Below are 23,842 nucleotides of genomic sequence, written 5' to 3'. Positions count from 1 at the left end.
TCAGTCTTCATTGTGGTATGTAGGATCTAGTCCCCTGACCCCAGCCCCCTGCATCAGGAACACAGTCTTAGCCGCTGGACCACCAGGGATGTCCCAACATTTAAAATTTTTCATTCTTGTTTTGATCTTTTTCAGTTGTGAAGACAGTTTCTCGTCTAGGTCATCATAAGATACAGATGGTTAAAATTTACTTATTTTTAGTTGGAGGATAATTTAGTTGGATAATTTAGTTGGAGGATACTGTGCTGTTTTCTGCCTTATATTAAGGTGAAATCAGCCATAGGTATATGTATGTCCCCTCCCTCTTGAACCTACCTTCCACCACCTACCCGTCCCACCCCCTCTAGGTTGTCACAGAATGTTGGATTTGAGCTCCCCACATCATGCAACAGATTGTCACTGGCTGTCTAATTTTACACATGTATGTGTTTCAATGCTGCTGTCTCAGTTCATCCCACCCACTCCTTCCCTCTGTGTCCACAAGCCTGTCCTCTCTGTTTGCATCTCCACTGCTGCCCTGCAGACACGTTCATAATCTTTCTAGGGTCCATATACACGTGTTAATATGTGATGTTTGTCTTTCTCTTTTTGACTGACTTCACACTGTATAACAGGCTCTAGGTTCATCCACCTCATTAGAACCAATTCAAATGCATTCCTTTCTGTAGCTGAGTAATATTCCATCATGTATACGTACCATGGCTGCTTCATCCATTCATCTGTCAATGGACATCTACATTGCTTCCATGTCCTAGATATTGTAAACAGCGCTACAGTGAACATTGGGGTACACGTGTCCTTTTCAGTTATGGTTTCCTCAGGGTATATGCCCAGTAGTGGAATTGTTGGGGCATATGATAGTTTTATTCCTAGTATTTTAAGCAGTCTACATACTGTTCTCCATAGTAGCTATGTCAAGTTGCATTTCCACTAACAATGCAGGAGGGTTCCTTTTATTCCACACCCTCTCCAGCATTTATTGTTTATAGATTTTTTTTTTGATGATGGCCTTTCTGACCTGTGTGTGGTGATACCTCATTGTAGTTTTGATTTGCATTTCTCTAATAATGAACTATGTTGAGCATCTTTTCACCTGTTTATTAGTCATCAATGGGTCTTCTTTGGAGAAATGTCTGTTTAGGTCTTCTGCCCCCTTTTTGACTGAGTTGTTTTTCTGGTATTGAGCTGAAGGAGCTGCTTGTATATTTTGGAGATTAATCCTTCGACAGTTGTTTTGTTTGCTATTATTTTCACCCATTCTGAAGGTTGTTTTTTTCATCTAGTTTATAGTTTCCTTCGTTGTGCAAAAGCTTTTTAGTTTACTTAATGGACAGTAACTTTTAAATAAAATATTGCAAATATTCACAATACAGTGAAAAAACCCATGTACCAACATCCTGAGTAAATGGTTCTTAATACGTTGCTGTGTGTAGTGGTTTTTTAAGTTGACTAAGTTGCACACCTTTCCTTCCCATCCTCCTGCCCGAGGTGACCCTCTTCCTGTATGGGTGCTCCCTTTCCACCCACAGCTTTACACTGCAACATCTCCTGAGTGTTTTAGCCAGCTCTGCTGCCATAACAAAACACCAGAGACCGGGTACTTACACGACAGAACTTTGCTTCTGGAGACGAAGCTGAGACCCATGAATCAGCACAGCTGGGCTCTGGGAGGACCCACTCCCTGGCCTGTCACGTGAAGAGAGGAGTAGCTACCTCGGGTCTTTTATAAAGGGCACCAATCTTATCATGGGGGCCCCACCCTCATGACCTCATTCAAGCCCAGTCACCTCCCAAACCAGCCTCCTACTGGCTTTTCAAGGATCTCTTGTGACACTGTTTTTTTAATTTGCTGTATCACTGATTTGGGCATATTCTGTTTGCCAATCTGCTTATATGAACCAACCTAGTTTTATATAAATTGCAAGTAATTTCTTGCATTTGTGACTTAACTTTACAATATTTTATTGTACAGAAGATAAATGTATTTTTAATTTTTATGTTGATATGTTGTATTTTCATTTTTATTCAAGAAATTTTCTTTTTTTTATTGCACTGCATAGCATGAGGCTCTTAGTTCCCCAACCAGGGACAGAATCTGAGCTCCCTGCAGTGGAAGCTTGGAATTTTAATCACTGGACCACCAAGGAAGTCCTAGAAGATATATTCTAACTTAGAAAGTTAATCCTTTAACTGGTTCCTCTTATTACTTTTAATAGACATCCTGCCCTACTCTCAGGATCAAAATGACTATATTGTCTTAAATTTTTGCTTTCTGAGTTTAGGTCTATAAACCATCTGGAAATGTTTTCACAGGCATGAATGGAATTGATCAGAAACCTGACTATGCAATGGTACGGCTTCCCCTAGGACCTATACCGAAGGGCACATTCCTTTCCGGCTGTGTCACTGGGACTTGAGTCTTCCAGCAGCCACCATCTTCATCACTTGGCAGGAAATAACTTCACTGTGTATTCCGTGGGCACCACCAAGAGTGTGAGACCAGTCTGCCGGGAAGCCTGCGGTGCAGGTTGGCTTTCTGGACTGCTTTGCAATCCTCCCAAGCATGGGCCCAGGGTGGTGACCGCCTTGGGCTGTTACAGTGGGGCTGGTTTGGAAATCCCGCCTTCATCTGCTCTGGGGACAACCCGAGACTGTCTTGCCGGCAGCATGAGTATAGGAAGAGTTTCCCTGCCTTCTCCCCCCGCCTGTTTATTGGACTTGAAGGTAATTCCTCCCTTTGACCCTTCATGGGTTCTGCTCCAGGCCTCACTGCATCCCTTCCCATCCTGGCCCAGTGGACCATGATATGAAAGAGATGAGGGTGGATGGTGTGGTGTCACTTCCGCCCGGAGGCCCCCCTGAGTCACACCCTGGGCACGGGCACCAGCACTGCCCTCACTGGTGGCCGCCCTCCCTCAGCCTGGGTGCATCATGGTCGCTGGGAGATGACTCCTTTCCCTTTAAGAGCGGGGTTCCTGGAAGCAGGGCTGGACAGCAGCTAGGCTCCCCTGGCCGCCCCAGCACAGAGCCTGGCAGTGGACACAGCATCCACGTGGGAGGAACTGAAAAGCAGTGAAGACACAAACGGGACCCCAGATTCCCTGGCCTCACACATGCACACACGCACATTCACACACATGTACACTCACACACACACATGCTCACACACACACGCTCACACATGCATGCACAAACATGTGCATGAACACGTGTGCACACACACGTGCACGCACGCACACTCACGTGCATGCACACGCACATACATGCATACATGTGCTCACACACACACATACTCAGGGGACACCGAACTAAAATCCCTGCTAGGACTGAAATTTCCTTTAACCCCACTGTCTCAGCTCTGGGGCGTCATCTCCTTGCAGTCAGGAATCTGTTCTCCAAATAGCAAGGGAGGTTTATTTCAACGGGAGGAAAGAAAGGGGCACTGATTATCTAAGTACAATAATTTTTCTTACAAACGGAATTAAAAGTGATCCGCGGTGCTGCGGTGGGGTTTGGCCCCCAGGAGAAAGGCAGGTACGTTTTGCACTTGGACCACCTAGGCGATTCCTTCAGGTGAAGCCAAAAGCTGCTGCTGACTGCAGGTATCCAAGATGTTGAGAGTCTCCAGGGCTGCCCTCCAAACCCCAGGATCTGAGTCCAGCTATAGCTCCTGGAGAGCTGAGAGGGAGCGTGCGAGGAGGAGGATGGGGACCCCTGCAGCCAGGCCCTCGTCCTCCGCCCGCCCTGGGCAATGCTGATGAGAGCTGACTGTGGGGCGAGGGGCTCATGGGGCTTTGAACTTCGTCCCCTCCCTGAGTGTGAATTCGGAAGATGGCAGGTCAGTCGTGTGTCCACACGCATCTCCCATCCCTGGGGACTTCCGTCCCTTCAACAGGGACAGGATGATGACCCCCAGGCCCCAACTGCTGTGTGGACCCGCCGGAGGCATCGATGTGTATGACCGGGAACAAGCAGGGGGCACAGGGAACCATCAGGGCTGTCTTCCTAGAAAGACAGGTTCATCCGCTCTCTGGGCCCTGGCCATCCCCACCCCCCATCCCAAATACAACCAGGGTCAGCTGACTCTCCCCTCGAGTGGTTTCACTAAGCTCCCAAATGAGAGGAGTGGACTCATTTTTGACTCACACTTGCATCTCCACTACTTACAATTCCATAATGCCAGAAAATCCAGCTTTTTCAAGTAATGCGCAGACATCTGCTTCATAATGATTCCTAAAATGATAGTCAGAAATGCCCATCACATGAATAGTAGGTCAGTGAGAGATTTGGTTTCACCTGATGAGAGTTTCTGATAGGGGTTTAGTTCAGGACGTCTAGCTCAGCATCGGGCAGGTATGAAGTGCCATGGGAGACGCACGGCAGGCTCCTGCCTGCGCCTGAGTCCCAACACCTGTCCCCACTCCAGACCTGGGTCTGACCAGGTGGTCTTCAAGGTCCCTCCTGCATCAGGAGACCTGCCGGCTCACCTGCCAAGTTACATGCAGCGATTCTGATCCTTGACAAGTTGCTTTTAACATAGGTCATTGTTTCTAGCAAGAAATTGTAGAGAACGGCAGGCTTTTTCTGAGTCTGCAAAAAACAAGTGACGCCCAGCGCCATGGAAGAGGAGATCGTGCAGGCTGGGTGCTCACAGACGGCACTCATCTGCTCACAGATGCCTGTCTGTCTGATGCTAGAGGGTCTGCCCAGAGAGGGCAAGTGCTCATATCAAAGCCACACAGCAGATTAGCAGATGGGCAATTTAAGGACCTTCAGGTTTCCGTTACTCTTCTCTTTTGGTCACTATGTCTTGTCCGACTCTTTGTGACCCCATGGACTGCAGCACGCCAGGCTTCCCTGTCCTTCACTAACTCCCAGAGTCTGCCCAAACTCAAGTCCAAGGATTCAATGATGCAATCCAACCAACGTGGCTAGTCTGAATTAAGTGTAATGTGCCTCCTGGATACTGAAGACATCATCCCAAAGAGGTAAACTATTGCATTAATAATTGTCTATTGATTGCCTGTTGAAATGGCAATGATTTGGAACTACTGGGTTAAATGAAACCTATTATTAAATTTGGTTTCACTTCTTTTCACTTTTTTCAACAGAAATCTTAAAGATGGGTGTGTGGTTTGCGTTCTCTTTCTGTTGGACTGAGCTGGTCACAACACCTCCTGTCTCGCAGGATCACAGGATGAATCCCCAAACCCCAGGGCCGTCCCCTGCCTCGGCCTCCTCACCAGGACGGAGCACAAGGTCATCTGGAAACCGGCCATCTCCTTGGGGGCGGTGGCGTCACTGTGGTCCGTGTAGCTCTCCAGCACCCTCCAGCCCCAGAAGTGCACGCACTGAAAGAGGGTGGCCACACAGGCCTGGAGGACATAGGACGGGAAGGCAGGAGAGGCGTCAGGCAGGCCCGGGGTTCACCGAAGGGTGGGGCGGGCGGGGCTGGCTCCCACAGTAAGCGAGAGGGCAGCCCCCCAAAGGCCTCAGGAAGCCAAGGCAGGGTGGTTGATGAGCCCCAGGGCGCTGCCTGGGACCCAAGCCCTCCTGGCCCGTGAGACACCTTGAGCACGTTTACTGAGAAGCCGCACGGGTGCAGATGCAGCCCCATGGCCCCCTCAGCCACTGGCCAGCACTGGGTTCCCTCAGCACCCCTGTCGGGACCTACCCCTCCAAGAGCCTGGGGTGTGGGGGCCTGCCTGCAACCCCCATCCCCTCTCCCCAGCTCTCCCTGTCCCCGTCCGGCAGCAACCAGGCCCTCTAGTCGTGGCCTCTGCTGGGGTTGGGTCAAAGGAAGGTACTGGAATGGAGGGCAGGGAAGGGGGCTGGGGTGTCTGCTCCCCCAGGAGCAGGAGGGGCAACAGCACCCATGGGGGCCCCGTGCCGTGCTGGCCGCTCCTCTCTGTGGCTCCTTCATTAAAGCCTCTCATCCCCTTGTGGGGTAGGCCATCACTTTCTTCCCTGAAGCCCTGCCTCCAGGAGAGTTGCTGATAAAGCATGAAAGGACTGTGAACTTTTGATAGAAGGCATGAGGATAATGAAAGTGTTAATCAGTTCAGTCTTGTCCGACTTTTGGAGACCCCATGGACTGTAGCCTGCCAGGCCCCTCTGTCCATGGGATTCTCCAGGCAAGAATACTAGAGTGAGTAGCCATTCCCTTATCCAGGGGAGCTTCTCAGTCCAGGGATCGAACATGAATCTCCTGCATTGATTCTTTACTGTCTGAGTCAGAAGGGAAGCCTTTGACTGTGTGGATCACAACAAACTATGGAAAATTCTTAAAGAGATGGGAATACCAGACCACCTTACCTGTCTCCTGAGAAACTTGTATGCAGTTCAAGAAGCAACAGAACCAGACATGGAACAACAGACAGGTTCAAAATTGGTAAGGGTGTGCATCAAGGCTGTATACTGTCACCCTGTTAAATAACTTGTATGCAGAGTAAATCATGTGGAATGCTGGGCTGGATGAATCACAAGCTGGAATCAAGATTGCCAGGAGAAATATCAACCACTTCAGATATGCAGATGATATCACTCTATTGGCAGAAAGCTAAGAGGAACTTAAGAGTCACGTGATGAGGGTGAAAGAGTAGAGTGAAAAACCTGTCTTAAAACTTGGCATTCAAAAAACTAAGATAATGGCATCTGGTCCCACAACTTCATGGAAATAGATGGGGGGGAAAGTAGAAACAGTGACAGATTTATTTTCTTGAGTTGCAAAATCACTGTGGACTATGACAGCAGCCATGAAATTAAAAGATGCCTTCTCCTTGGAAGAAAAGCTATGACAAACCTAAACAGAATATTAAAAAGCAGAGGCAAATCGCTTTGCCAAAAAAAGGTCTGTATAATGAAAACTATGGTTTTTCCAGTGGTCTTGTATGAATGGGAAAGTTGGGCCATAAAGAAGGCTGAATGAAGACGCACTGATGCTTTCAAAGTGTGGTGCTGGGGAAGACGCTTGAATGTCCCTTGGACTGCAAGATCCTAAAGGAAGAAATCAACCCTGAATATTCATTGGAAGGACTGATGCTGAGGCTGAAGCTCCAATATTTTGGCCATCTAATGTGAAGAGCTGACTCATTGGAAAAGACTCTGATGCCAGGAAAGACTGAGAACAGGAGGAGAGGGGAGTGACAGAGGATGAGATGGTTGGATGGCAGCATCGACTCAATGGATGTGAGTGTGAGCAAACTCCAGGAGACAGTGAAGGCTAGGGAAGCCTGGCGTGCTGCAATCCATGGGGTCACAGCGTCGGACCCGACATAGTGACAGAAAGACAGAAGAAAGGGCGGCTGGTGAAGACATCTGGGGAAGAAGGAAAGTATGCCGTGTTTCCCCTCACAGAGCCGAGACTCCTCAATCAGCCAGTTTGCGGGTTATCTTGACTGGTCCCTTTCTCAGCCTGGTGGGAGGAACCAGCAGATGGTGGCCTCTGGGGTCCCGGGAAGAATGAGGGCGGCAGGGGACACCCCAGCTAGCTGGGGCAGCAGCCTCGAAGCACATGTTCCTTGTGGGGACAGCAGGCCCTGGGCGTTGCCCACAGAGCCCAGGTGTATCTCACCTGGGCGGCATTGGAGCAGGGGTCCTGGCAATGTAGCATGAGGGGCACCCAGGCTTTCTTCACTTCCTGCTTGAAGAAATGCTTCTTGGAAATCCTGACCAGCTGTGCCAGCTTCCCAAAGAGGATGAAGGCTTTTAAACGCAGCAGCTCGCTCTCCTGCAGCCAAGACGGACAAGCTATTTCTGAAACGTGGGAAGCGGGAAACCCAACAAAACCCCAGCCATTCGCCGTGGACCTTCTTAAACACCTTGGTGCCTGCAAAGCCTTCTGGATCATTCCATCAGGATGGAGTGTCTCCTGCAGGGCTCTGGGGACTGGGCAGTATTCTGGTGTTTGTGACCTTCTCTTGCCTAGATGGGGGCTGTGCTGGATATGATCGCCTACCACCCCAAGCTAGTAGAGTCCCCATCCCACATATCACCGGTGTCCAAAGAGCATTTGTGACTGCGAGGAATTAAAGTCAGGGGAGGAGGGTCCCATGGGCCCTAGAGCAAGATTTTTTTTTTAACCAGCCCCCGTGATCAGCCAATCGATACATCAGTACCCAAGTCTGAACTGCAGCCCTTTTCATTCCAGGGCACCTCTCTCCCTTAGGGGATGAACAGCGGCCTCCTGTCTACTGAGCAGCCATTTGTGGGCACCCCCGTGGGGGCCAGGGCCGAGCAAGGCGCCAGTATGGACTCACATTGTCAAAGAAGGCTCTGCACTGCTCAGAGATGGCTTTGAAGGTGGACCCCAGGTCCCCTTCCCGCAGCTCGACCAAGACCTTGGCCAGGACCTCCAGGCCCTCGGAGGTCACGCTGGTGCTCACACCGGGGCTCCGCAGGGAACTCAGGCACTTCTCCAGTAAGAGCTTCCGGTACTGCCTCACCTGGGGGGCACGGGGCCGTCAGTCCCCGCCTGGCTGCCCGGGACACGCCGCCATGGGCCCCTCACCCCCGGCCCCCGCCCCGGCCCCCGCGGACCTTCCTGGGGGCGCCGAGGGCCATGTTGCCGAGGGCGCGCAGGGAGAGCACCCTCAGGACCTCGTCCTCCTGCTCCGCGCCCTTCTCCAGCATCAGCACCGCCCGCTTCAGCAGCTTCTTCTGGTGCAGGATCGGGTCACTCATGAACTGGAAAGGAGAACTGTTCACAGTCACCCCCGAGACAGGCTCTCGTTCCTCAGCCTCAAAACGGGACAGGTGATGCGACTCGATGCCCAGAGCGGCGTCCCTGGGAACAGGAGAGGATGCGGATCTCCACCTCCCAGGATGGGCTCTGGGCTCCTCTGCCGCCATCTGTGGGACCCTGGCAAGTCCCTGGACCCTCTGAACCTCAGCTTCCTCACCTGTCAGCCCATGTTCCTGAACAAATGCAGGAAGCAGCCCCCTCTCCACCTCTGCTGCCAACTGGACTTCGAGTGAAAAAAAGTCATCTTGTTAAACCATGAAGATTTCAGAGCGTATCTGTTGCAGCAGCTAGCATCACCTTACACTTACTGACAGAGCCTGCTGTACTTTGCTGCCCTGACCACCCCCAGGTGGTCAAGGAGGGTGGGCTCCCAGCACTGCCCATGTTAACGTCAACTTCCAAGTCCTCACCCAGGAAATGAGGTGGTGCAGGGGGACCTACCTTAATGGACTCATTGCTCTCTCCTGGGGGCTGGAGAGAAATTACAGAATGTATACTAATATCCATCAGCTCACTGCTTTCCTCTGTGGAGTAGAAAGGCTTCAGTTTGCTAGAGAAAGAAGTGATAAGAGGAGAGATCAGTGGGGAGCGGAGACCCTGCTCTGCCCAGTCTGGGGGGTGGAGGGAGGGGCCGGCTTCTCTGTTTGGGGGATCAGGCATCTGTCCCTCCCCAGGGGCCCTGGCTCCACCCACCAGGGCTCCAGTCCACTGTCTGTCTGTGACTGAAGGGGAGACTCAGGCGTCCACAGCCACCCCTCCTATCACTGTCGGCTCTGAGTCTCTCTCTCCTGTTCCGAAACATTCCATTGGTCCTCCCTGACTGCAACCACAGACTTTGCTTCTGGTTGGTCCTGGCCCAGAAGTTTTCAACTGTAATCCTGGACCAGGAGCAGCAGCAGCATCCCCTTGGAGTTTATCAGAAAATGCAAATTCTGTGTCTCCACCTCAGAGCTGCTGAATCAAAACCTCTGGAGTGGAGGACTCCCCTGGCAGTCCAGTGGTTAAGGCTTTGCCATACAATGCCAGAGGTGCAGGTTCGATCCCACACGTCTCGTGGCCTAAAAGCCAAAACATAAAACCGAAGCAATACTGTAAAACAAATTGAATAAAGACTGTTTTAAAACTGGTCCTCATAAAAAAAAATCTTAAAAAAAAAACACCAAAAAACTTCTGAAATGGAGGTCATCTGTGTTTTAATAAACCTCTGGTGGTAGTAGCTAGCTGCGTGATGTACACCAGCTGATTCTTTCTGTCCCCTTCATAGGTGGATCTCAAGCCTAGTTGCACATTAGGGTCACAGGAGAGCTTTCTAAGGCCCCAGGGGCCATGCCCAGGTCCAGGGGTCCTTACTGAAGTCTTTGGTGGGGCAGGGTTGCAGGATTGTTACAAGCTCCTCATTGGCTCTGTTCTGCTTCAGAAGGGAGAGTCACCCTCCACTTAAGCTCTAAACTCCTGCCCTCCAAAGAGGTCCTGTATTTCCTTTCCGGGCCCTCCCACTCCTACGCAAATCCAGTCATTTTGTTTAAAGAGAAAGCGTCCCTACTCGTTCCTCCAGACTTAAAAATATGCCTTTTGGATATTTTTAAAAACAAGTATCCAGGCTACTCTGAGAGGTTAGGCTGTAGCAGGACAGGCATGTTACCAAGAGTGGGGGCCAAGTTTCTCTCCTATATAAACGGAGTCAATCTACACTCCCACCAACAAACCTAGGAGCACTTATGTTCCTGCCTTCTCTCTGACTTAGGATATTATCCGCCAGAGGTGGAATGTTTGCGTCTTGGTTAGTCATCTTTGCATCTTCTCATGGTCCAGTCTTGGAATTTCTGCCTCAATTCTTTCCCCATTGTTGGATTATGTCTCTTATTTTTTGTTTACAAGAACATTGTGTGTACATTTGGGAAAAAATAATGAGAATTAGGCATATATTATCCCAATTAATCTGCACAACTACTCTGAAAGGCAAAGAGGTATTTTGAGACGAGAAAATTAGCAGGAAGTAGTAGAACCGGGGTTTAAAATCAAGCAGTCAAAAAGCCAAAACATAATACAGAAACAATACCATCACAAACTCAAAAAAGACTTCTGAAAAATGGTCCATATTAAAAAAAATCTTGAAGAAGGAAAGAATAAAACCAAGCATAGCCTGAAGCTCATTTCTTAAGTGATCACTCCTGTGGTCCATTTCCACAGTGTCTCATTTCTCTTTTGATTTTATTCACAGTGATTTCATTTGGTCACGCAGACAATTTTCATTTTTCAGAGTACAGTCTCTTTCTTTTCCTATGTCTTTCTAAAAGATTCCTTTTATGCATATGAAGGTCTATTCTATTCCATGTTAAGACTATAAATATATTCATCAGTACATTCTTCATGTCACCCCATGGTTGTATTTCATTTCATACACTTACATCTTTGTTCTGAGAGAACAAATCCTTCTCTAGTGAGCTTTTTAAAAGATATGCTCTTACTTATTATTCTCTAACACTTTTTTAATTAGGGCAAACGTGGAAATAGTCTTGTCAAATAAAACTGTCAGATTTCCACAAATTTCCCTTTTGGGAAATTAGAAGTAAATTGCATTGCAGAATTTTTTGTTGTTTTTTGGCCACATCACTTGCTGTGCAGGATCTCCGTTCCCTGATGAGAGATCAAACCCTTCCCCACTGCAGTGGAAACACGGAGTCCTAACCAGTGGACCACTAGGGAAGTCCCTGTCTTGAGAATTAACTTGAGAAAAAAGGACACCTGAGCATCACTGAGACTTTCTATCTAAGAAGCAGAGATTGTGTATGTTTGGTCAGGCTGTCTTTCAGCCTTTCTGCCCCTTCTTGTAATTGGGGGTTCTTCACCTTGGTTCTACATATTTCACACATTCACTATTTTTATTTGGTTTCATATTTTACATTGTGTTGCTGCTTTGAATAGGGTCTCTTTTCATTATGTCCTATTTCTGTTTTGTTTGTTTATAGGAGAGATTATGGTTTTGCCTGTTACTTTTGGGGAAAGAATGACTCTATCTACCAGAATTACAAATCTGGAGGCTTCAGCAGCCTTGCCTCCCCCCGTCCACCCCCCGAGGATTCCCGTCTGAGTGATTAAGAGTCTGGGAGAGTCCTGATGAAATTCCTTAAGCCATTGTATCCAGTCATGACTTTTTAAGGTATCTGAGCCAATGAAACCCTATTTATTTGTTTACTTTCCTGTAAGCTAGATGAGTTACTGTAATCAGGTTGAATTACATGCATTGGCTTATTAAATACTACACACAAGTTTCTTTCAAATAGGCATCTGGCCCCAAAATGGTATCTGATAAGATCTCACACCCACAAATCTATAGCATTTAGCTACAGAAGATGTACAATGCTGTGTGTATTTTACATATGCTATTACGAAGGGTGCATATTTGAACAAATGAAAACTTTAGTTGACTTCTCTAAAAATTCTTTTTAAGCATCTTTATTGAAGTATAATTGACATACCACCAAATGAGCCCATTTAAGGTTTAAAAATTTTAAGTTCACACATTCACCAAGTTGTGTGATAGCCATCACAGCCAAGGTTAGGACATTTGCATCACCCCAAAAAAGAAATCCTGTACCCATTAGCAATCACCCCACATTCCCCTCGCCCATGACAACCACCCATCTAATTTTCCGCCTCATTATATTTGCCTGTTCTGGATATTTCAAATAAGTGGAACCACATCAGTCCTCGGCATCTGGCTTCTTGCACTTACCGTAATGTTTTCAAGGATCATCCTCACTGTAGCAGATGTAAGCACTTCATTCCTTTTCATGGCTGAATACTACTCTGTTGTATGGATATAGCACATTTTGTTTATTCATCATCCACTGACGAACACTTGAGTTTTTTCTACTTTTGGCTATCTGAATGATGTGGCTCTGAATATTTACACACAAGCTCTTGTGTGGACATATGTTTTCATTTCTTCTGGGCATATATAATTAAGAGCTTAATTGCTAGGTCACAGGTAGCTCCATATTTGACATTTCAAGAAAATGCCAAACTGTTTTTCGAAAACACTGTACCGTTTTGTATTTATACCAGCAATATATCAGAGTCCCAATTTTTCCATATTCTTGTCAATATTTGTTATTATCTGTCTTTTTGGTTATAGATATCCTTGTGAGTGTGGAGTAATACCTTGAGGTTTTGATTTGCATTTCCTTAATGGCAATGGTCTTGAAAAATTTTTCATGTGATTGCTTGCCATTTGTATATCTTTCCTTTGCCCATTTTTAAATTGGCTTACTTGTCATTATATTATTGAGTTATAAGAGTTCTTTATATATTCTAGATACAAGTCCCTTCTCAGACCCTAGATTTGCAAATATTTTCTCATTCTCTGGGTTGTCTTTTCACTTTCTTGATGGTACCATTTTCAGCACAAAAATTTTTAGCTTGGATGATGTCCAATTTATCTATTTTTTTCATCACTTGTGCTTTTGGGTGTTATTTCTCAGAAGACTTTGCTCAGGCCAAGATCATGAAGATTTATATTTACGTTTCACTCTAAGAATTTTATAGTTCTACCTTTTATATTTACATATATGGTCCATTTTGAGTTCATTTTTGTATATGGAATGAGGAAGGGGCCCAACTTCATCGTTTCATAAGTGGGTATGCAAGTCTTCCCAGCATCATTTATTGAAAAGACTACTCCTGATTACCAAGAATTGTCTTGGTACTCTTGTTGAAAATCAATTGACAGTAAATGTGAGGTCTATTTCCAGACCCTCAATTCTATTCCATCAATCTATTATCTATCCTGATGCCAGTATCACCTTGTCTTGTTTACTGTAATTATGCAAGAAGTCTTGAAACTGCAAAATCTGAGTCTTCCAACTTTGTTTGTTTTTAAATCATAACTGTGTTGGCTATTCTGGGCCCCTTATAATTCCACAGGAATTTCAGGATCACGTTGTCGATCTCTGGGGTTGGGGGTGGGAAACCAGCTGGGATTATAGTGGGGGTAGTGTTGAATATATAGATAAATTGCCAAGTGTCACCATCTTAAATATAGTGTCCTCTAATCTGTGTACATGAAATGCTTTCCATTGGTCGAGACCGTCCTTGAATTTCAACAATGTTTATAGTTTTGTAAAGACCCCTCAACGATGAAATATACACATGCAGAGGTCATGAGCCAACAGCTGGATGAGATAGGGAGGGGAAAAAGTATGTGGGGAAGGATGGGGGTGGGTGTGCAGCATGGTTTGATAGGTGTTCTGTCTTCTACCCCCGTCTGGCAAAGGTGGAGGTCCACCACCATGCCCCAGCTCCATGTCCCCCTCCAGGCCTTATCGTCCCAGTTGGGCATCCTGTGGTTCTGTTCCACCTTCACCCTTTCCACTATTTACCAAAACACGTTCAGATCGCATTCCTTGCCATGGACTCTGCTAGGAATGACACTGCAGGTGGGGGTGAGGTGAGAGGAATGGGGAAGCTGGTGCCTGGAGGGGAAACGCCCCCCAGCTCCAACAAAGCAGGTTCTTGAGGGGAAAACAAGACAGAACAAAACACTACAGCCCTCGGGTCTGGACCAGCCAGCCGTCTCCCCTCCCAGGGCGCTGTGGGCAGCCGCAGGCCTACCTGGCCTCACGCGGGCTGTCCCCGGAGTGCCCTCCCTGTCTGAACGGCCCTGCCTCTGGGAACCAACCTTCTCCAGGGAGGGGCTGTCGAAGCTCTCGATCTGATTGTTCAGCTCTTTGCTCAGACGCAGGCTCCAGTTGGAACCCCGAGTCATCTTGAGGGAGTTTCTCAGAAACTGGGGGTGGGGGAAGAAGGCACAGGGGTGCATTGCTTCAGAGGGCTGTGCTCCCTGAGCAGTGACCTTCCCTCTCCAGCGCCCCCGACCCAGCCCAGTGCTGTGCGGGCTTGGGGGCTGCCGGGAGAGGTCGCCCTGTGCTGCCTCCGGGGCTTTGGCTTCCAGGGTGGGGCCTCCTGCTGTGGCTGCTTGTGCTCCCCATGTCTTGTGACAGGAGGGGAACGTGTCCCCGAGGGGCTCCTGAACTCCCCCCACGCCAAACCCACAGAGCGGCCCCCTCCGTCCCCACCCCGGCCTCTGACGGCGGGATCGCCTCTACCTGAATCAGCTTGTCCTCCCACGTCTTCTGGTTCCAGGTAAACTCGGTGTGTTCTGCAGAGAGAACGGCCACCTGTGATCCTCTCTCCTGCGGCTCCTACATACCGCCTCCTAAATACAGCATCTGGGGTCCTCCCTGGACGGGCTCCCCACAGCCCCACGTCCCTCCCCACCCTCCCATGGAGCAGAGTAGGCTGTGCGGCCACCTGGAGCCCAGGCGCCTTTGCTCAGGTCACGTGACTCGTACTTGGCATGTACACTAGGGGTGTGTGGGGGATCACACACGCCCCGGGCTCCTTTGCTCAGACCAGGTGGTGAGTACCCGGCATGCACACTAGGGGTGTGTGGGGGATCACACACGGCCTGGGCTCCTTTGCTCAGACCAGGTGGTGAGTACCCGGCATGTACACTAGGGGTGTGTGGGGGGATCACACACGCACTCGGGCTCCTTTGCTCAGGCCACACATCTAGCACCCGGCGTGTACACTGCAGGGGGGAGGTGCGAATCACACATGTACCTCGGGCTCCTCTGCTCAGCCACAGGTCTAGCACCCGGCGGGTACACTTAGGGGCTGGCTCACACATGCACCCAGGGCATCTCACCTTCCAGGTACTTGACCAGCAGCGGGATCTCCAGCTCCCACATGTCGGCCATGGAGGGGGCGATGCTCCGGCTCAGGGTCTTCAGAAGGTTGAGCATGGCGATTCCGCAGCCCTCCCCCTTGTAGGGGGACTACATCAGTACCTGGGGAGCACCGAGACTCCAGTGGGGCCCCTCGCTGGCTGGGCAGCCGCAGGCCCCGCACATCCCAACCTGGGACCTCGCTGTCCGAGCCCATAAAGGGAGAGTTGGACAGGATGGGGCCTTTCAAGCAGAGCTCCAAGGATTCCCAGGATCAAAGAATCCCTGCAGAGGATGCTGAAGGCAGGAAAGGAGACACGAGAGCATGGGCTCCCTCCCCACCCCAGGTTCCATGGAGCTCGGAGCAGGGTCAACACAAGGAGGAGGATGCCTGGGTGCAGGGCGGAGCTGACCCCCAGGGAAGGGCAGATTGCTGACAGAGTCCTGCAGATGCTTGGGACCATTCAAAGGCCCAGCAGAGAAATCTGGGAGCCTGCTGCCCTTGCCACATCTACCCAGAGGGATGACGGGGGCCTGGAAAGCTCTGTCCTGCCAAGCATCCAGCTCCCTGCTCCCCCTGGAGGCCTTGGGATTAGGAGCTCATGGGAGGGGGGCTGAGGACACAGCGGGGGCCAGGCCAGTGCATGGCCCGTGAGCCACTCACCAGGAGTCGGGCCAACATCTTCTGCGGTGCGGGGAGATCCACTGGGGAGAGAAAGATACAGGACATTAATTTAATTGGCAGTTAATTAATTTCCAATATTGTGGTGATTTTTGCCATACATTGACATCAATCAGCCGTGGGTGGACAGGTGTTCCCATCCTGAACCCCCCTCCCACATCCCTCCCCATCCCACCCCTCAGGGTCATCCCAGTGCACCGGCCCTGAGTGCCAGCCCTGTTTCATGCAGCGAACCTAGATTGGCGATCTATTCCACATGTGGTAATATACATGTTTCAGTGCTATTCCGAGGGGGTCAGCTAGTCCTTGGCCCTTGACCGCTGTGCCCGCTGGCCTCACTCAACCCCACATGCAGCACATCCTCTTTGACCAGCCCTCCCTCTAAGGGCAACCCACTCCAGTATTCTTTTTTGAAGAATCCCACAGACAGAGGACCCTGGCAGGCTACAGTCCATGGAGTCTCAAAGATTTGGACATGACTTAGCTACTAAAGTGAAGTCGCTCAGTCGTGTCCAACTCTTTGCGATCCCATGGACTGCAGCCTACCACGTTCCTCCATCCATGTGATTTTCCAGGCAAGAGTACTGGAGTGGGTTGCCATTTCCTTCTCCAGGAGATCTTCCCAACCCAGGGATTGAACCCAGATCTCCCACATTGTAGGCAGATGCTTTATCGTCTGAGCCACCAGGGAAGTCTAATATCAGACAGGCTTCAGCAGTAAGTGAACTGTGAGCTTCCAGATGTTCAAGCTGGTTTTAGACAAGGCAGAGGAACCAGAGATCAAATTGCCAACATCCACTGGATCATTGAAACTGCAAGAAAGTTCTAGAAAAGCAATTATTTCTACTTTATTGACTATGCCAAAGCCTTTGACTGTGTGGACCACAATAAACTGTGGAAAATTCTGAAAGAGATGGGAATACCAGACCACCTGACCTGCCTCTTGAGAAACTTGTGTGCAGGTCAGGAAGCAACAGTTAGAACTGGACATGGACCAATAGACTGGTTCCAAATAGAAAAAGGAGTACATCAAGGCTGTATATTGTCATCCTGCTTATTTAACTTATATGCAGACTACATCATGAGAAACGCTGGGCTGGAAAAAGCACAAGTTAGAATCGAGATTGCCAAGAGAAATATCAATAACCTCAGATATGCAGATGACACTACCGTTATGGCGGAAAGTGAAGAGGAACTAAAAAGCCTCTTGATGACAGTGAAGGAGGAGAGTGAAAAAGCTGGCTTAAAGCTCAACATTTAGAAAACTAAGATCATGGCATCTTGTCCCATCACTTCATGGCAAATAGGTGGGGAAACAGTGGAAACGGTGTCAGACTTAATTTTGGAGGGCTCCAAAATCACTGCAGATGGTGATTGCAGCCATGAAATTAAAAGACACTTACTCCTTGGAAGGAAAGTTATGACCAACCTAGACAACATATTCAAAAGCAGAGACATTACTTTGCCAAAAGGTCCATCTAGTCAAGGCTATGGTTCTTCCAGTGGTCATGTATGGATGTGAGAGTTGGACTGTGGAAAAGGCTGAGTGCCGAAGAATTGTTGCTTTTGAAGTGTGGTGTTGGAGAAGACTCTTGAGAGTCCCTTGGACTGCAAGGAGATCCAGCCAGTCCATCCTAAAGGAGATCAGTCCTGGGTGTTCATTGGAAGGACTGATGCTGAAGCTGGAACTCCAATACTTTGGCCGCCTAATAGGAAGAACTGACTCAGTGGAAAAGACCCTGATGCTGGGAGGGATTAGGGGCAAGAAGAGAAGTGGATGACCAAGAATGACATGGCTGGATGAGATCACCGACTCAATGGACATGAGTTAGAGTAAACTCCGGAAGTCAGTGATGGACAGGGAGGCCTGGAGTGCTGCTATTCATGGGGTTGCAAAGAGTCGGACATGACTGAGCGACTGAACTGAACTAGCTACTAAAGCAATAACAAAAGCATCACAGGTCAACAGAGCGAGACCCAAAGCCACCTAGCTCCAAGACTTCTTAATTAAGATTCCCACTTAGTGTCTGTCCACACTGCCGCAGCCTCTGCATGCTGCCTCTCACCCCGGGGAGCCCGTGGCCCTCAGCAGTCTGTCTCTACTTCACTGGATCCAGGTGGTCAGAAAACAAGCATCCTCCAGGTAGTGCCCAACACTCCTCCCCACAAAATTCACTCACTGTTCCTCAGTCTGCCTTCTGCAGACATGGTATCCAGTATGGGACCGACCCCCGAAGGCACTCGTCAGTCACATGCCCCTTCTTTCACAGCCCACATTTGCTCTACCTTCCACTCTCCTCTAGCCTTTTTCTTTCAAAGATTATTCCAGTGACATGGTTGCAGTTCCATCCCAAAGACCCTGACTGGTGCCTGCAGTGTGCAACTAACTCTGGTTCTCCGCCTGGTGGATGCAGACATGGGTGGTGCTGTTCAGTCGTGTCTGACTCTCTGTGACCCCAGGCCCCTCTGTCCATGGGATTCCCCAGGCAAGAATACTGGTGTGGGTTACCATTTTCTTCTCCAGGGGATCTCCCAACCCAGGGATCGAAGCTGCATCTCTTATGTCTCCTGCATTAGCAGGCAGGTTCTTTACCACTTGCACCACCTTGGAAGCCCACACGCTCTTGTAGCATGCTGTATTTCAGAAAGGTCACAGGTCAATAACTTTAGGGACACCAGACCCAGTGGCCGAGTTGCCTGATACCAGCTGTGGTTATCTTGAAACTCTGGTGAAGAAAAAGAAAAAAAAACCATGACCTTCGAGAGGAGGTAAAACTTCTTTCTATTCCCAAGGGAGGGGCACAGCTCTCGAGGTGCGAGCCTGCTGTTTCCCTTTTGCCTGGAAAATGTAATTTACTCTCTTTCATTTCTTCCAAACTCTGTCTCTGTATTTCTATTTGGCATCTGTGGACCAGGAGCCGAGATTTTGGGAACATAACTGGTGTGAACAGCTTGTGTTCCCAAAGCCACCCAGGGAAGGATTAAAGTGGGCTGGGGTCAGCAGAAATCCTAGCTAGTGTGACCCCAACTCCAATTGGAAAACCCACATTTTTGAAACTTCTATGTGTAACACAAAGAAGAAAACAAACCAACAAAGGTGTGGACAAAATTAAAGAACAAGTGGAGAAGAAGATGCACGTGGATAGAAGGGTATTTTCAGTGATAACAGTTCAGTTCAGTCTCTCAGTCGTGTCCGACACTTTGTGATCCCATGGACTGCAGCACGCCAGGCCTCCCTGTTCATCACCAACTCCTGGAATTCACCCAAACCCATGTCCATTGAGTCGGTGATGCCATCCAACCATCTCATCCTCTGTCATCTCCTTCTCCTCCTGCCTTCAATCTTTCCCAGCATCAGGGTCTTGTCCAATGAGTCAGCTCTTTACATTAGGTGGCCAGAGTATCAGAGCTTCAGCTTCAGCATCAGTCCTTCCAATGAAGATTCAAGGTTGATTTCCTTTAGGACTGACTGGATTGATTTGTAATGCATAGAAATTCATTATTTTATTGCTCAAACTGCTGATCAGGGCTCTCTCTCTCAGCTAAAAATGACAAGGACAGTCTTTGAGCCCCACTTTTGGTTCAGGGAATCAGGGTCCTTTCACATGCCTTTGAAATGCTTTGTATTCTACTCATTCTGGCAGTGGGACCACCCTGTCCCATCCTGCAAGCTGTCCAGTCCTTGGAGAAGAGGACTCTTCTTCTCAGGACCCCTCTGTCCACTCATCTTTTCCAACTGCCCTGACCATACCTCCCCTCCCCAGGCTCCTATGATTATGTCCTCAGGGGACTTGGCTGTGAATCGTCACCTTCCCCCAAATGTTCCTTTCCCCAAAAATGCCACCATACCTCACCACACATGTGGGTGACAGAAAAGCTGAGTAACAAAGTAATGTGGTTTTTTAATCACCGGGACCTTTGGACTCCTCCAAAAGCGGGTTCACAGAGCCCAGGGAGGCAGTTGGATCTGAGCGTTCCAAGGCTCTGGGACCCAACGGTGATGATTCCAGTGAAACCCACCCCCCATCTTGCCAGGGGACCTGCTCCCCATTGAGTCACGACTGAGGACCCCGAAGGGCTCCTCCTTTGTCAACCCATCCTGCCGTCCTCCACACTACTGTTGATGCGAATCGGGCAGAGAACGGAGCTTTTTCTTGTGGTGTGTTTTTGTTCTGTCCAGGAGAGAACTCAGAGAAAAGGTCAGTATATAGGTCCCAGGCTCACTCCTTAAAGGACTCCCACGAGGAAGGGAGCACAGAATAGTGAAAGACCCTGGGATGGAGTTTGAGAAACTTGGGACAGGAGGAAAAAGGATCGGGGAGGTCTTAATTCTTCATGTTGACATCTGTGTTGGTGTTTGCCAGCAATTCAGAAGCTGCTGGGGTGAAGGGAGCCCCTTGAGAGGTGTAATGAGGGAAGCTCAGGGGGATTCCTCACTGATCATTAGTTTTCTGTGTCCAGAGAAAAGGGAGGTAAGGCCCATCCTAAGCAAGGGTAGTGATCTATCAGTGTGTGACAAATTACCTAAATGTAATGGCTTAAAATAACACCCATTTATTATCTCACAGTTCTGTAGTCAGGAGTCCATGGCTCATTGGGGTCATTTGCTTGGGGTCTCACAGGCTGCCCTCAAGAGGTCACCTGGGCTGCAACCTTTCTGCAGCCCAGTCCTCTTCCAAGCTCATGTGGTTGTTGACAGAATCCAGTTCCTTTTGGTTGTAGGACTGAGGCCCTCGGTTCCTTGTGACACACGCAGTTCACATCACTGCTGTTTACTTTTCAAGGACAGCATGAGAATTCCCAGTCTGCTGAGATGCAGTTGTGGAGATACAATGTAATCATGGGAGTAAGACCATCACGGGAGGGTCCCCTCACCTTTGCCATATGCGATTGGCTAGTGTGTGTGTGTGTGTGTGTGTGTGTGTGTGTGTGAGTGTGTGTGTGAGCGTGCGCGCCCACATGTGCGTGCATGTGCGTGTGTATATTCAATCACGTCTGACTCTTTGCAACCCTTTGAACCCTTTTGAATCCTTTGTAGCCCACTAGGCTCCATTGTCCACAGATTTTTCAGGCAAGAACACTGGAGTGAACTGCCACTTCCTCCTCCAGGGGATCTTCCTGAACCAGGGATTGAATGCGAGTCTCCTGCATCCCTTGCCTTGTTGGCAGATTCTTTACTCACTGAGCCATCGTTAGTTATGGGTCTCACAAGTTACAGGTTCCTCCCACACTCTAGGGAAGGGGATGATGCAGGGTGGGACTCACTGCGGGTCGTCCTAGAATGGGTGAATGCCAAGTATTTTATCAATCTTACCTCCAAAGTGCTTGAAGAAGAGATGGCAGAAGCAGCAACAGAGTCACATGAGGACCCATCAGAGGAAACAGAAGACCTGGGGCCTCTGGAACCAGAGGACAGTGGTGAGAAAACCAACCCCCTCCCTGCACTCCTGCCTCATTCTGGCTACTACCTCCTCGAGGGTAAGCCCCAACCAAGGTCTCTGTTTTCCCATCTGTACAGTGGGCAGGAAGGTCCCACCCATGCCCCAGGTGGAGCTAGGGCTGGGCTGGTGTCAGGGAGAGACCGGGGCAACGGGGGTACCCCCTGTACCAGTCATCTTCCCATCACGTCCACCACCTTTGTCTCAGGTACCTTCCAACAAGTCACAAACCTCCTCAACATCATGGAGAGCGAGTCAACCAAAACGGATGCTGCAGGAGCAGGTTTTGACATGAGGAAGAGGCTGGCCTCGGTGATCATCACGGAGAAGGCCACCACCGAGCCTTCCATGGTGATGAATGCTCTCATCCGCTGCCTGCAGGTGCCAGAGGTAGGCCCTCCTCCCCCTAGGCGCTTCTCTGAGCTTGGCCACCTGCTTGCACGTCCATCCACTGCCCAGCACACATTTACTGACCGCTGTGAGGGCAGGGCTAGGTGTTGGGGCCCCTGAGGACCAACTGGGCCCTGGGGTGCGCACAATTTTTCAAAGCTCCTCTGTATTCTGACTCGGTGGGTTTGGGAGTCATCCTCTTAGAGCAGGTGAGCCGAGCAACAAAGATATGAGTAGACGTGAAGCGGGCAGGTGTGGGGGAGCAGAGACAGGGCAGATGCAGAGTGCAGAGGCGCTTGCCAGTGGGGAGGTTGCTTCCTGGGGCAGAGGGTATTGATGGGAGTGATGGAGAAGGTGGCCAAGATCATGCTGGGCCTTGTACAACAGGACCAGAGCATCAGCATCCTCTGAGTGCTTGTTACGACTCTGATTTCTGGGGCCCATCATGAGAGCTTCTGCTTCAGAGGACGTGTGTGTTTGAACCCGAGACTCAGCATTTTCAGCAAGTTCCCAAGAGATGTGTCTACTGGCCTGCAGAGCACACTTAGAGAGTTGCTGGATTTTAGACTATCCTTGAGCTTTTGAGGGTGGGCAGCAACGGAGTTGTTCCTTGTAGGAGTTCTTTGTGTGTGTGTGTATTTCAGCCCCGTCACCTCACTGTCAGGCAGGAAGGAAGGTTCCCTGACCAGGGACCGAACATGTGCCTCTGCAGTGAAAGGGCTAAACCCTAACCACTAGGTAACCAGGGAACTCCTCTTAGGAGTTCTTTCTCCTCCTTTTTTTTTTTTTGGCCACTCTGAGCAGCATGTGGATCTTAGTTCTCCAGCCAGGGATTGAACCTGTATCCTCGTACTGGAAGCTCAGAGTCTTAATCGCTGGACTGCCAGGGAAGTCCCTAGGAGTTCTCAATAGTAAGCTTTATTTTACAGAAAGACATGTGGCAGCCATGAGAAAGGAGTGTCAGGGTCCAGGAGCACAGGAAAGAGGCTTGCAAAACAGATTTTAAAATGTAGGTTTTATTATGACTCAGGCATAGGAGACTCTGGTTTGATTCCTGGCTCGGGAAGATCCCTTGGAGAAGGAAACGGCTACCCACTCCAGTATTCTGGCCTGGAGAATTCCATGGACAGAGGAGGCTGGCGGGCAACAGTCCATGGGGTCACAAAGAGTCAGACAGGACTGAGCGACTTGCACTTTCACCTTCATAGTAAGCCCAACAGCTCAGGAGAGGATTGCCTTGAAAAACTAGTCTGTCACTCACAGCTCCACAGAGGCAGGGTCGTGCCATGCTATGCCGTCTCACAGGAAAGCACCAGGTTGGACGACAGGCAGAGGGAGCAAGGGGGAAATGTGTGCAGGAGTGTGGCTTCTCCAGGGGAGGACTGGCAAGGCAGGTGGACCAGACGTTCGATTAGCTAGTCAGCTGCGGGATGTGGGACTGCCTGAGTGATCTGGTCCCTGGCCCCAGGGTGATCAGAGCAGGTGTATACTGGTCCAGGGCTTCCCTCGTGGCTCAGCTGTAAAGAATCTGCCTGCCAATGCAGGACACACGGGTTCAGTCCCTGCGTGGAAAAGATCCCGGAGGAGGAAAGGGCCACCTGCTGCTGCTGCTGCTAAGTCGCTTCAGTCATGTCCCACTCTGTGTGACCCCATAGAGGGCAGCCCACCAGGCTCCCCTGTCCCTGGGATTCTGCAGGCAAGAACACTGGAGTAGGTTGCCATTTCCTTCTCCAATGCATGAAAGTGAAAAGTGAAAGTGAAGTCGCTCAGTCATGTCCGACTCTTAGCAACCCCATGGACTGCAGCCTACCAGGCTCCTCCACCCATGGGATTTTCCAGGCAAGAGTACTGGTGTGGGTTG

The 23,842-nt window shown here is 49.6% G+C and overlaps 2 protein-coding genes across 2 annotated transcripts in view; one reads left to right on the top strand and one right to left on the bottom strand.

The window, feature by feature from the left end:
• Nucleotides 1-3,556: 3,556 nt before the first annotated feature.
• On the bottom strand, nucleotides 3,557-15,549 carry LOC136152292 (maestro heat-like repeat-containing protein family member 2A). The gene is given in 11 exon segments (XM_065913603.1): nucleotides 3,557-3,678; nucleotides 4,168-4,233; nucleotides 4,488-4,590; nucleotides 5,244-5,375; nucleotides 7,574-7,729; nucleotides 8,259-8,444; nucleotides 8,539-8,785; nucleotides 8,901-8,916; nucleotides 14,357-14,531; nucleotides 14,851-14,903; nucleotides 15,453-15,549. Coding segments are annotated over 11 exon segments (1,353 nt in total).
• Nucleotides 15,550-20,276: 4,727 nt separating this feature from the next.
• Nucleotides 20,277-23,842, top strand: part of MROH2A (maestro heat like repeat family member 2A) — a 55,480-nt gene continuing 51,914 nt past the window's right edge. The window contains exons 1-3 of the mRNA XM_065930615.1: nucleotides 20,277-20,352; nucleotides 21,476-21,571; nucleotides 21,800-21,981. Of these exons, the coding sequence (XP_065786687.1) occupies nucleotides 20,277-20,352; nucleotides 21,476-21,571; nucleotides 21,800-21,981 (354 nt within the window). The remainder of the gene's footprint in view (nucleotides 20,353-21,475; nucleotides 21,572-21,799; nucleotides 21,982-23,842) is intronic.

Source organism: Muntiacus reevesi, chromosome 1 (genome assembly GCF_963930625.1).
Source record: "Muntiacus reevesi chromosome 1, mMunRee1.1, whole genome shotgun sequence".
Taxonomy (NCBI): Eukaryota; Metazoa; Chordata; class Mammalia; order Artiodactyla; family Cervidae; genus Muntiacus; species Muntiacus reevesi.
Note: the sequence above shows the minus strand (reverse complement) of the source record. Positions and strands in the feature narration are given on the sequence as shown.